This window comes from Apteryx mantelli, chromosome 2 (genome assembly GCF_036417845.1).
Source record: "Apteryx mantelli isolate bAptMan1 chromosome 2, bAptMan1.hap1, whole genome shotgun sequence".
Classification (NCBI taxonomy): domain Eukaryota; kingdom Metazoa; phylum Chordata; class Aves; order Apterygiformes; family Apterygidae; genus Apteryx; species Apteryx mantelli.
In genome coordinates this window covers 26453263-26466012 of record NC_089979.1, presented here as the reverse complement: position 1 = coordinate 26466012, position 12750 = coordinate 26453263, and the positions used below count along the sequence as shown (strand labels likewise).

The window sequence follows — 12750 nt, the reverse complement described above, 5'->3', positions numbered from 1 at the left end:
ACAGCATTATTTATTAAAGATTACCTTTTATTAATCAATGATTCTTGCTAATGGGACAAAAAGATTAACATTGCAATACTGAAACTGAGATGAGTCTAGGGGATTAGATTTCATAGAATCATAAAGAAATTGAGGCTGGGAGTTTCTAGTCCAACCTCTTGCTCAAAGCAGGGTCAGCTCTAGAGGTCTGACCAGGTTGCTCAGGGCTTTATCCAGTCAGGTCTTGAAAACCTCTGAGGAAGGAGACTGTGCAACCTCTCTGGGCAACCTGTTGCAATGCATGACTGTCCTCACAGGGAAAAGCTTTTTTCTAATACATGGTCAGAACCTCTCATGTTTCAGTTTATGTCTGTGGTGTCCTGTCCTCCTGGTAAGGAGATCCAGGATTTGTCTTCTTGATAACCTCCTCACAGATCCTGACAGGCTGCAGTTAGGTCCCTCCAAAGCCGTCTCTCTTCTAGGCTAAACAAGCCCTGTTTCCTCAGCCTCTCCTCACAAGGCAAGTGCTCCAGCCCCAACCATCTCAGCGATGCTCCACTGAACTCACTCTAGTCAATCAATATCTTTTTTATACTGGGGGGCCGAAAACTGACACAGTATTGTAGATGTTGTCTAATGAGTGCTGAGTACAGGGAGACAATCACTTCCTTCAAGTAAAAATACTTGACATTCTGCAACTTAGAAGAGAATTAACATAGGTTTCAGGTTCTTAACATCCAGAACGAAGTAAAAACCCAACCACAGATAAATTCAGGGGAAGAACACATGGCTTGAAGAATAAAATCAGTGGGAATGGAAAACCACATTTCTAGGTAAGCACTCAAACATAATACAGCCACAGAGCAAGCCACATCACAGCACTAAATACAAGAAAATAAGGTTACTGTGTAGGAGCCCTATTTCACTCTGTATAGCAAGAAAGAAAGGTACTCCAAGCCAGAGTCTTTAGAAGAAAAGAGACCCAACCGGGGTTTTGATACACTTCTAAGCCATAAACAGCTACAGCATAATAAAAGATAAATGTTCAAAATTTATATCAAGAATATAAGCAGTACAACACCATTTCTGGCTTTTAAGAAATCAAGTAACCCATTCTTAGAACACCCTACTTATGCTGTGCTGCTTTCAATAGATTTAGTTGACATTACCTAATTTGTATGCGTCTGCAATTTTGCAGTTCTGCTTCCCAGTTTCTAAATTCCTTCTACCTGTGTTGTGCTCACTAAGTATCATGGGTCCTTGTGTATCCAGAAAATATGCCCAACATTAAGGACGGTATCATAAAGTAATAAGAAAATGAGCTTCTAATTGGTAAGAAGAGAAAACCCTAAACCTTTGTATTACTCATTTCAATTATGTCTTACATATGAAAACCAATCTGAATAAAAAAAGTGATGGCTGTTAAGTATGCAATTTTGTTCTATCAGCCAGCTGTCTATGATCTTGCAACTACTTTAACAAAATATTGTTAACAAGTCAATGTTTTCAGGAAATTTTGCTAGCAGGTAGAATATATACAGTAAGTTAACCATTTAATCAATACAAAGTTACATATGTATTTTATATTTAAGTATTTTTATAGCTACATTGTGCTATGTTTTTATAGCTATGTTCCATTGTGCTACAAAAAAATTTGATTAATTAACAGGACTTCTAACTGTCTTGGGATTCTATTTTGCCCCTTACACCTCAGTATTACTAATCCTACCTAAGGAAATATAACAAAGGACATCTAGAAATACTGTAGTACTTTAGTGGAAGGCAGTGTTTGGAAGGTATTGAAGGTGTCTGACCTTCTCTCATTCCTGTGTCTTCAAAAGCCACAACAAACGGAAAGGATTTTAGCTCAATTCCTGAACAACTGCAATCACAGTTTGTAATTACGCTGAATGTATATAAGAAAAACACAGAACACACACATATTCACCATACGCATGCTTGAAAGCATTTTCCAACAGTGTTATAAGCCTTTGGGTTAACAAAGTTTTTACATATAAGTAAGTACAGAGCATTACTGAAATAAGCCTCCTTTTATATTAAAAATGTTAAGCCTTCTATGCATTTCTGTGTACACATCAAGACTAACAACTGCTTTCACACAGTAAGACAGCAAACTACAAGTTACTCCTTCCCTAGGTTCCATGCAATTGTTTATGTAACTGACAGACAAAGATACCTGTCATTTAGACAGGGAATCAGCCTTTATTAAAGATTGTTCTAAGCCAAACTGTAAGAACAAGATATCAATTAAAATGTTTAATCATCATCAGGAATGCCGTTGCCCTACATGGGAGGTTGCAATTTACCTGTTACAATCCTGAATACAGTCACTGCAGTTCCCTTCTTTGAGGTAACACGCTGCTCTGTTTGAGTATAAGATACTTATATCACCTGGACTTTGCTCTCCTAAAAGAATATACAATTACAATCAAAAACCATTACTAAAATTACATTCAAGAATTAAAGATTTGTATACTCTGAGTTGTGCTGCAGTGATGCAGTTTGCTGATGACGCAAAGCTGCAAGAAGCTTTTATTTATCATGTCACCTAGAATATATAATTATTCAAACACATAAATAAATGCAAACATCTCTGCCCCAAGAAAATAAAAAGATCGTTTCACTCATTTTCCTTTATTTTGTATTACATGCACTGTTCTCTACTGTCCATCACAAAGAATTTACTGCATTGTAGCTCATGCCAAAAATCGAGGGATATGCCAGGTTAGTTCATTTGTAGCTCCTTTAAGTAATCTAAACAACAATCCTAGATTTAGGGATAAGGTAACACACTCACCTAAACCCATGACATATTCAATTGCTGCTGAGTATCTGAGCACAGCTTCTCCAAACTGCCCACTCTTAAATAACTCATTTCCTTCACTTTTTAGCTTTGCTGCAGTAGGAGGAAGTAAAGAACTGCCACCATCAGCAGACAGAGACGCTGTTCCATGCGATCTGGAGATCTTCTCAGCTTCATGGCTTTCACTCTTTTGATCACTGTTTAAATAGCCATTAACTTCATCTTCATGGTCTGATAAAGGTTTTTGTGCTTTTTTCTCTGATGTGCCTTTTTTCATTCCGCTCTCAGTGTATTCATTCTGCTTCTGTGCCTCTCTGTCTTCTGACTTCATGCCACCTCCTTTGCTAGGAAACTTTTTCTGTGCGTTCCCCATTTCAGCCTTCTCAGTAGCTGCCTCTCCAATCACTGGCACACCAATTTCTACAAGGAAGTTAATCAGCAGAGTTAGAGCTTGCATCATCAGAAGAAACTATTGTCATTGGAAAAGAGGGGTGTATTTCCAAGGAACACACAATACTTAAGGAATCTTCATTTTATAAGGATTTATTTGCCTCAGAAAACACTTCCAAGAGCACAGAAAAATTCCTAGTCACTAGCAATCTGTAATTATTGCTGAGAATGTGTTACTGTGAGATCCCATTTCTCCTTGCTGAGCACTTTCTAATCCCCCGTTCTGTACTGTCAGAATGGTACAGAATTTACCTTGAAATTAACTCTTTAAATACTGAATATTAAAATACTGATACTTTGATTTTCCATGATCAAAATTCTTGCACACTAAAATTAGAGCACACAACTAACAAAAGAGTAACATTACACACTTTAGAGCCCTCCTCAAATATAACTTAGAGGAGGAGGCACAAGAGCTCATAAATCATTCTCAAAAAAGGTTTCATATAAACATAATGGCAAAAGGTCTTTTATAAAGTTTAAATAATTTAATTGTCACTACTGTTTATTATTAATTTGAGAAAAAATGCATACAATAACAGTATCAGATATGAACATAATTAAATTCCTTAGTTACCTGAACAGATTACCATTACAGTATTCAAATGAAGACTTCAACAGAAAACTACATTCAAGAGTACTGACTCCTGAAATTATCAGTCAGGCAAAAGCAACTCTGTAACAACCAGTTTTGTGGCTTGGTGCTATTAATCAAGATGCTGGGTTTTCATCTTCCCTTAATGAGAGGTACTCTGCCGTCAAACAGAATTTTTTTAATTCCTTCATATATTAGAGCAATGATTCCTATTGACTCAAACTAAAATTCTGAAGTTGATGGAAAATCAATGAACTCCAGGTTGTTCCCAAATTACAAAAAATATTTTTTAAATGCAAACATTTACTGAAATCAAACCAGACAGGATGGAAAAGTGTAAGATGTTTAAAAATAATTAGCGCCATATGCAGCCGAACTACTAGAGTCTCATTTCGCGTGGGTGCGTGCTTCAGAGTCCGATTCTCTAGCACTTAAGGGATGAACGCTCCAACAGGATTCTTCCTGCCTGTAGTCTCTCTCTTTGGAAATATCTGTTTTTTTAGTAAGTTTTTCCAGCTTTTTTCCACAGAGGGAATAAGGGTAGGATAAATATATTCTACCCCAAACCTATTTTAAGGAAACTTAAAGTAAGCTACTTATATTTGAGACTTCCATCCATCCCCCAGATTTGACAATGCCAAATATGCCAAAAGGTTCAAAGTCTATGAAGTACGAAGGAACATGATAAAAGGCTAGATGGACAGATGAGCAAAGACAGCAGTACTATAATAATCATTTCCTTAGGATACATGCTAGAATAGTTTTATTTTACATTCGCCCAAACAGAGACTACTCTATACACCTTCTAGTAAGAAAAAGGAAAAAAAAGTTTTAAATGTCTCAGAGAAAAAAGCAACTGGGCAAGTTTCTTGGACAAAATTCCACAGAGAAACACTCTGGGAGCGCATCCCAACTGCCAGAGACAAGGCAAAAGCAAGAAAAGCAGATACTTAATGTGAACTATCCTTTCCTCAATACACAAGAAAATTTCCGGAAGATGAAGTGTGCAGAACCAATTCTGGCATAGGCAGAAAAAAATTGTAAAATTTGGAGTCCCCTTGAAAATAAAGAATACGCATAATGATGTTGTTTAGTTGTCTGGTTATGCAACATCCCAAAACATTTCTGGATTGAGTAAACACCACACAAAATTGTGCATATGTATATAAAATCTCAAATCCAATTAGCACCGTCTTTCAGTTTCAGTGTTGATAACATAAACAATATTTCTGTATTGGTCTCAACAGAGAAATGTATTCATAAAAGCAGTAGTCCACACTTTGCCTTAAAAAGAAGAGATGCTAATAAACTTTTCTTAAAGAAAGAAATTGCCTAGATACATAGCAAATTCAAAAGAAAAGTTAAAAAGATACTGAAAAGTATGGATAGGATTTTGACTGAAATGACAACAAATATAAACTAGAAAGAATTTTAATTTATGTTGTTATTTTCAATGTCATTTTCAATGACAAGGAGCGTAATTTGGTGCTATCAAGCAGAAGAGAGACCGGAAAAAAAAACACAAAATAATTTTCTGAAGCCAACTGCTGTGGCATCAAATACATTTAATAACATATATAAAGCCAAGCTAGAAGTCAGAAGAAGGATTTAACACACAGGAAAAATAAATGCATTGAAGCTTCAATATAAAGTGTAAGTGCCAAACCAGCAATCGCAAAGTGCACAAAATAGCAGAACACATAGGAAATCAAAGAAAACAATCCTGACTTGAGAAAGAGGTCTCATCCAGAAGAAGAACTTCTCTTGACCTCTACAGCTTAATAAATAAACCACTCACAAAAATTCTAGGCAACATCTCTTCCAGCGGTAAAATAGCAAAATGTAGACTTGTCTGGTATGAGGTTTCTTGTATGTGCCTGAAGCGCATCTTTTTAAAGGAGATCTTCAGCAATAACAGGTTGAAAGAAAATCATTTTAAAGCTAACTTAGATTTTGTTTCAATGCACTCTTCTTTTTACAAATAAGTATTTGCTGCATTTCAGAATTCAGTTTACTGTATTTTTTTAATTGTTCTAACAGATTAAGAAAAAATCACACAAAATTCAGCAAATTTTAATGATTAAAAGGGGCTATGTAAAACATAATATTTAAGATCAAAGGAAACCATATTTCTCTTTTGAGATTATAACTTCTTATAAACATATCACAATGTCAGGTGCTTTTTCACATATGCACATGATTTTCAGTTTTTTAGTGACTGATTATTAGTATTTATATTTTCTAGGATGCAAGCATTTTTCAGTTTCTATTGCCCAAAAAGGATTTTAATTGCTTTTGCTTTCAGAGACATAGAAAATGAAGAGAGACCATGAAGATAGACCATTTGTTCAAAGTTAAGAAATCAACTTTTCAGTTGTTTCAGAGTTAAAGAAAGCATGAAATCTTTGTTTTTCTTTCCATCTATAAATTAAAAGATTAGTAAGAATGCATGAGGCTTACTGACTAGAACGTGAAGTAAATGTGACTATACATGACTAGAAAAAAAATGCTTAGTCTATTTGTTGCTATTACGTTCACAGAACATATCAGATTTATTCAATAATTGTACTGACTTTGTGTTTGTTTCCAGATGCACTTTAAAATACAGAGTAATCTAGGAAGATGTAAATAGCTTGCCCCCTAAATCTCAAAATACTTATTTATAACCCATGAACACATACATCATTGACATTAGCTGACAATCTTTCGTATGTTTAAAATCCTGACCCTTCATCAACTGAATGGGAGTCTGCCTGTGGACCTAAAAGGCACTTAGTCATCTGAATGCTCCCAGTGGAAAACAACCCCAAATTAACCAATATTTAAGGCTACGGATGTGGTCCATTCTTTCTTCCAGGGTTTTACCTGAGGAGACTTAGTGTATACATACTGATTTTGAAAAATATATTTTTCTTAAAGGCTTGTGCAAATAGTGCATTATTAAATCACACGCATACAGTCTGCTATTCATAATATAGGACAATTTAGAACTTTCAGTGGAAAATTGTGCTTATTGGAAAACCCACAGTGCATGAACTGATTTAAGTCCAAGACAAAGAACTACACAGGCCACGAAAAACACAAAAGCCCCAATTGTCACACCAAATTATCTTAAAGAACTAAAAGAAAGGAGAAAGGGTGGAAATCAACCCAAGGATGTCATCAATCCACTGCAAGTTGGGGCCCAGACACGTGGCTGGATCTAAAAGCAATCTGCTAGTGCAAGCCTCACCAGCCTCACTTCCTCCTGCAGTCAGGCATTCTGGTTATGCCAGCAGCTTCATCTCAGCAGTCTTGCAGTTACCAGACACAGGAGCTGCATTTCAACTGCTTGTAAGCTACATACAGCACAAGAACTACGTTTCCCTAAAATATATACTTTCAGTGCACAGAGATAAACTTTTAAGTTAAAAAATATGATTCTTTTTTTTTTGAAACAAAAATCAAATTAACTACCACTTGATCATTTTGACACCCTCTGATCCAATCACTAATAGAGGGAGGAAAAAATGCAGAAGGAAAATGTGATGGTAGAAAGCCAGGAGAGCTGTATGAGGGAAGCTAAGGAGCCCAAGATCTTCTCTAACACCAGAAGAAATAACTGCCTGGACCCACATCAAAGGATAGGTCTGAAATCATAGAGGACACAAGGAAGTAGGTGATTTTTAGGAGCATCTTTCATCTGCCTCTGCCTTCTACTCTTCTTCAATTCCAAAGGTATGTGTAATACAACTGGATTCTAAATTTCACACTCTGAGAAGATCTACTGTTAAGTACAGAATATAATTTTAGTCTTCAAACGGGAAAAATATTTTACAAGCAAATATGGATGAATTGTGTGATAAAGCTTGTAGTATCAAAGGCAACAATTTTTTCTCAAGTTAAAATTGAATAGAAAATTATATGACATTACTTTTATCTCCTCTGCTTCTTTCATATTCTTTTGTATTTTCCCCTCTTTCTTCATCACCTTCTGAATCCTCTATATCTTGAACTAGTATTTTTTTTCCTTTGCTTTTAGTCTCAGATACAGGCTTTAAATCTTCCAGTTTCTTTTCAATCTCTAACAGATTTTTCTGCAATACAGAAACAAATAGCAATAGCAGAAAACTTTTTTAAAGGTATATAAACAGTAATTTATAGCCAGAAAGTATATTCTGCTGAACAGTCCACATAACATCCTGATAAATAAACCAGGTAATTGTTACAAATATAAAAATAGAGAAAATATGTGACTTTTTCCAAGAGTCAGTAACAGAACTGAGATTAACACTCTATTTTTGTCTCTTAAAAACTCAATCAGAAACCTCTATTCTAACCTGTAGTGTGAGCAGAACATACATCCTGATTACCATTTCTACTTCATCTGTATTCACAAAGAGAAGATCATAGTATATCCTTCTCTAAATGAACTTATCTAAAAGTTAATTATAGTCACATATCCTAAAATCTTATCCATGCTCCAGACACCATTTACACAGCTGTGAAAGACCGGGCTACTAAGTCATTGCTTGCTTCTCTCTCTGGTCCCATAAATAATGCATTTCTGTCTCAGAAGGGTCCAGATTCATCAGAAGGTGTTAAAGGCACTTCATTGTAGCTTGGAGGTGGGAAATGAGTATTTATAATATCACGTAGAAGTGGGGACAGAACCCTAGTCTTCTCCTTTTGGGTTAACACTACTGCTACAGCATTCCCATATAAAAGGTTGGCACATTTTTTTTGAATGTTTCTTGTGATTTGTGTGTCAAGCTTCAGGTATACCTATCAGGATGGATCTTTTTAAGAGAAATTTCCAAATAACTTTGATCAGCCAAGAAAGTAACACTATGAGCACATGTTCAGCAGCAGAATTTTAGGCACCTAAATTACTTTAATAGAGAAAACTTAAGTGCATACAGGTTCTCAGGATTAAGTAGTGAAGAGAAGACTTGGCGAATCGCATTCAGGTACCTGATTTCCACTACAGGCATCTATGCGGCCTTGAGAAGTGGATCACTAGCACAGTAGATCACTTGTGTCCTCAGAACTCATGTTCAAATCAAACAATATAAAGTGTACGCACTTCATTCTACAACTCCATACAGCCTTTTTCTAGTTATATGCAAGTAATTTATTTTTACCTTAGCTATGGCATTTTCTGGTTCAACACATAATACTTTCATCAGATCCTCTATAGCTGTCTGGTAATTCTGCAGATGATTGTGTACAGTGGCACGGCGCATCAGAGCTACAAAGGAAGAAAGTGTATTATTTATATATACTTTTGAAGCATAAAGAAGATAACACCACACTATTTTTTGTATGTATATGAAGTATAAGTGTAAAATGATTTTTAAAAGTCTACATTTACCTCATAATGAGGTGCTACTAATTACTGTTCTCTTGATCTTTTTTAATAATTGTAATTTGACATGACACCTTCATTTGAGATAGTGATCATGAATTGTGAATGATCTCATATTTTTACAATTTCTCCCCTCCTCCTGTGCAAGTATGGTTAGCTATAGTCAAGCATTTACCTTCAGAAAGGATTAAATCAACACCTTTCACTGTTTTCATGTTGCTTTTAAGGTGACTAATACTTCATTGTGGATATTATGGAAACAATGCACTGCATGAATACAAGAGGGCTTGTAATCATCATATGAAAAGTAAGAATTAGTCCCATGCTACTACATTAGAATAGCCATTGCGGATCAACAGAATTGGCTGACTAAAACTGCCCTAACCCCCAAATTACTGTTAAAATTAGTCTGGGGAACTAATCTGTTTCCTTCTTCATACTTGGAACTGATCCAAAGCTCAGTGAAGTCAAATGACAACATGACTGGATGTTGTACCATTTTTTTTGCTAGAAATAATTAATATTAAGGAAGGCAAGTTTACATTTCACTTTACCTTTTATGTTGCCAGGTTCCATATCTAGCACCTTCTCACAATCCTGCAAAGCACTGTGCCAGTTCTGAAGTTTGATTTCTGCTTGAGCTTTGTTATTATATGCAGCCACAGTGGGCAATACTGATATACTCCTGAAAAAGACAGAGTACTGACCATGGTAGGCTCACATCTAGAAAACTTGAATGTAGAAACACTTCGCTATTAGAAGCTGAAAACAGTATTAGAACCATATTAACATTGATATTAATTAATGATCATGGTTAGAGATTCCTTCCTGCAGAAACAGAGGCACCCATCCACCAACAAGATTTACTGCCTTAGGAGGGCTTGCTGGGGCTTAGATATGAGATGCAGAGAAGCTGTCACGGCTCATCTGGCCTTAATTCTTGCTGTCCATGCATGTAGGTTCTAATGATACTGCCAAATGAAAACTCACGAGTAGCAAGAGCGGCTACAGAGGTCTGGAGAGCTGTATGGTGAAGAGTGTGAGGACCCAGGCTGGCTTCTCCTTGTCTTGCTTGTAAAATGGAAAGGCTTTGGTAGAAGTGGATGAATCCTCCAGGTCAATGCCTGGCTGCACAGCTGATATTGTAAGCAGAGCTTTGGCTTTTATGACAGCACCCTTTTTGAAGAATGAGGATGGCTGGGATCCATTTGACAAAGAGGGGCAAGAGCATCTTTGACAACACACTTGCTAACTTAGCAAGGACGGTAGTGAAAACCTAAAGAGAAGTGGGGCAATAAGGGTTTCCAGGAGATGGCATACTGGAAGAGACTCTCCACCTTGTCTGTGAAAGCAGCATGACTGGAGGACCAACTCAGGTGCTTGTACACAAATATACAAAGCATGGGGAAAAAAAAAAAGAACGTGTGTGCAGTTGTCAAGCTATGATCTCGCTGGGATTACAGAGACATAGTGGGATAGCTTGCCTCACTGGAGTGCTGTGATGGATGGATGGATACAAGCTCCTTAGAAAGAACAGGCTGGGAGGGTAAGGAGGACAAGTGGAGTTCTAGTCAAAGGAGTGACTGAAATGTGTGGAGGTTTGTCTTGGAACAGATGGCAAGCCCATCAAGAGCTGATGGACAAGACCAAGAGGACAGACCAATATGGTGACATCATCACAGTAAGTGGCTGCTTCAGAATGGCAAAGAAGAGCAAGCAGATGAAGTCTTCTTCAGACAAATGGAGGAAGCCTCGCAATTGCAGGCCTTGGATCTCATGGAACACCTGAACCACCCTGATAATTGCTGGAAGGGCAAACTGACAAGGCACAAGAAATCTAGGAGATTTCTGGAGCGTACTGAAGACAACTTCTTGACACATGTGATCAACAAGCTGACTAGGGAGATGCTCTACTGGACTTGCTACTCACAAACAAGAACTGGTTGGGAATATGAAAATCAATGGCAGCCTTGGCTGCCACGACCATGAGATGGTAGAGTGTAAGATCCTGGGAGAAGTGAGCAATATGAACACTAGAATTACAACCCTGTATTTCAGAAGACAGGATTTTGGCTTGTTCAGGAATCTGCTTGGCAGGATCGCAGGGAGACTGCCCTGAAGGGCAAAGGGGTCCAGGACAGCTGGTTGATCTTCAAAGACAGCATCTTCAAAGCACAAGAATGATCCTTTCCAAGGTGGAGGAGATTGAGCAAGTATGGCAGATGGGATGAAAAGAGAACTCTTGCTTGAGCTCAAACACAAAAGTGAAGTACACAGCAGATGGCAGTGGGATGGGCTACCCAGGAGGAATACAGAGGCACTGCCTATGCATTAGTAATGGAATTAAGAAAGCAAAAACTGGAGTTGAAATTAGCAAGTGATGTGAGGGGCAACAAGAAAAGTTTTTTTGAAGTAAATCAGCAGCAGAACAAAGATTAAGGAAACTTTGGGCTCACTGCTCAATGGGGCAAGGGACCTAGTGACAAAGTGCATGAAAAAGGCTGAGGTACTCAATGCATTCTTCGCCTCACTTTTTATTTATAATGTTTACCCTCAGGCCTTCCAGATCCCTGATCTACAGGCAGATCCTGTAGGAATGAAACAACATCCACAGTAGAAGATCAAGTTAGGGAACACTTAAGCAAGTAGTACATACACAAGTTCCCGATGGGGTGTTGAGGAAACAGGCCAATGTTACTGCAAGGCTGCTCAATATCATCTTCAAAAAGTCGTGGTGATTGGGAAAGGTTCCTGACGACTGGAAAAGGCAAATATCACACACATCTTCAAGAAGGCAAAGGAGGAGGACCTGGGGAACTACAGGCTGGTCAGCCTAACCTCAGTTCTCAGAAAGATTATGAAGCAAATCTTCCTGGATTCATGTTCAGGCACACAAAGGACAAGAAAGTGACTGGCAACAGCTAGCATGGATTTACCAAGGGCAAATCATGCCAGACCAACATGATAGCTTTCTATGATGACATGACTGGCTCATTAGAGGAAGGGAGAAGGGTGGATGTTCTTTATCTTGACCAAAGCAAAGCATTTGAGACAATATTCCACAGTATTCTTATAGCCAAATTGAGGAAAGATGGACTATAAGGTAGATAAAAATAGCTGGAGTGGTGGGCTCAAAGAATTGTAATCAATTGTACAAAGTTCAACTGCTAGCCAGTTACTAGTGGCCTCCCTCTGGGATCAATACTGGGGATAATAGCATGTAACATCTTTGTCATCTGGATATCAGATGGAACAGAGGGCACTCCTAGCAAGTTTGCGTGTGATACTAAGTTGGGGGAGCAGTCAATACACTGGAGGGCAGGGCGATATTCAGAGGGACTTAACAAGCCAAAGAAATGAGTTGACAGACTTCTCAGGAAATTTCATGAAGGTTAAGAGCAAAATCTTGCACCTGAGGCTGAGTAACTCCATGCAACAGTACAGGCTGGGTGTCAAACTAGCTAGAAAGCAGCTTTGCAGAAAGGACCTGGGGGTCTGGTGGACAACAAACTGCATATAAGTTAATAGTGTGCCCCTGAGGCAAAGAAGGCCAAC

The 12750-nt window shown here is 37.7% G+C and overlaps 1 protein-coding gene across 1 annotated transcript in view; it reads right to left on the bottom strand.

The window, feature by feature from the left end:
- Positions 1-12750, bottom strand: part of SPAG1 (sperm associated antigen 1) — a 42739-nt gene that overhangs the window by 18155 nt on the left and 11834 nt on the right. The window contains exons 7-11 of the mRNA XM_013941968.2: positions 9750-9880; positions 8972-9078; positions 7762-7924; positions 2798-3223; positions 2307-2406 (exon numbers count right to left, since the gene is read on the bottom strand). Coding sequence (XP_013797422.2) covers positions 2307-2406; positions 2798-3223; positions 7762-7924; positions 8972-9078; positions 9750-9880 — 927 coding nt within the window. The remainder of the gene's footprint in view (positions 1-2306; positions 2407-2797; positions 3224-7761; positions 7925-8971; positions 9079-9749; positions 9881-12750) is intronic.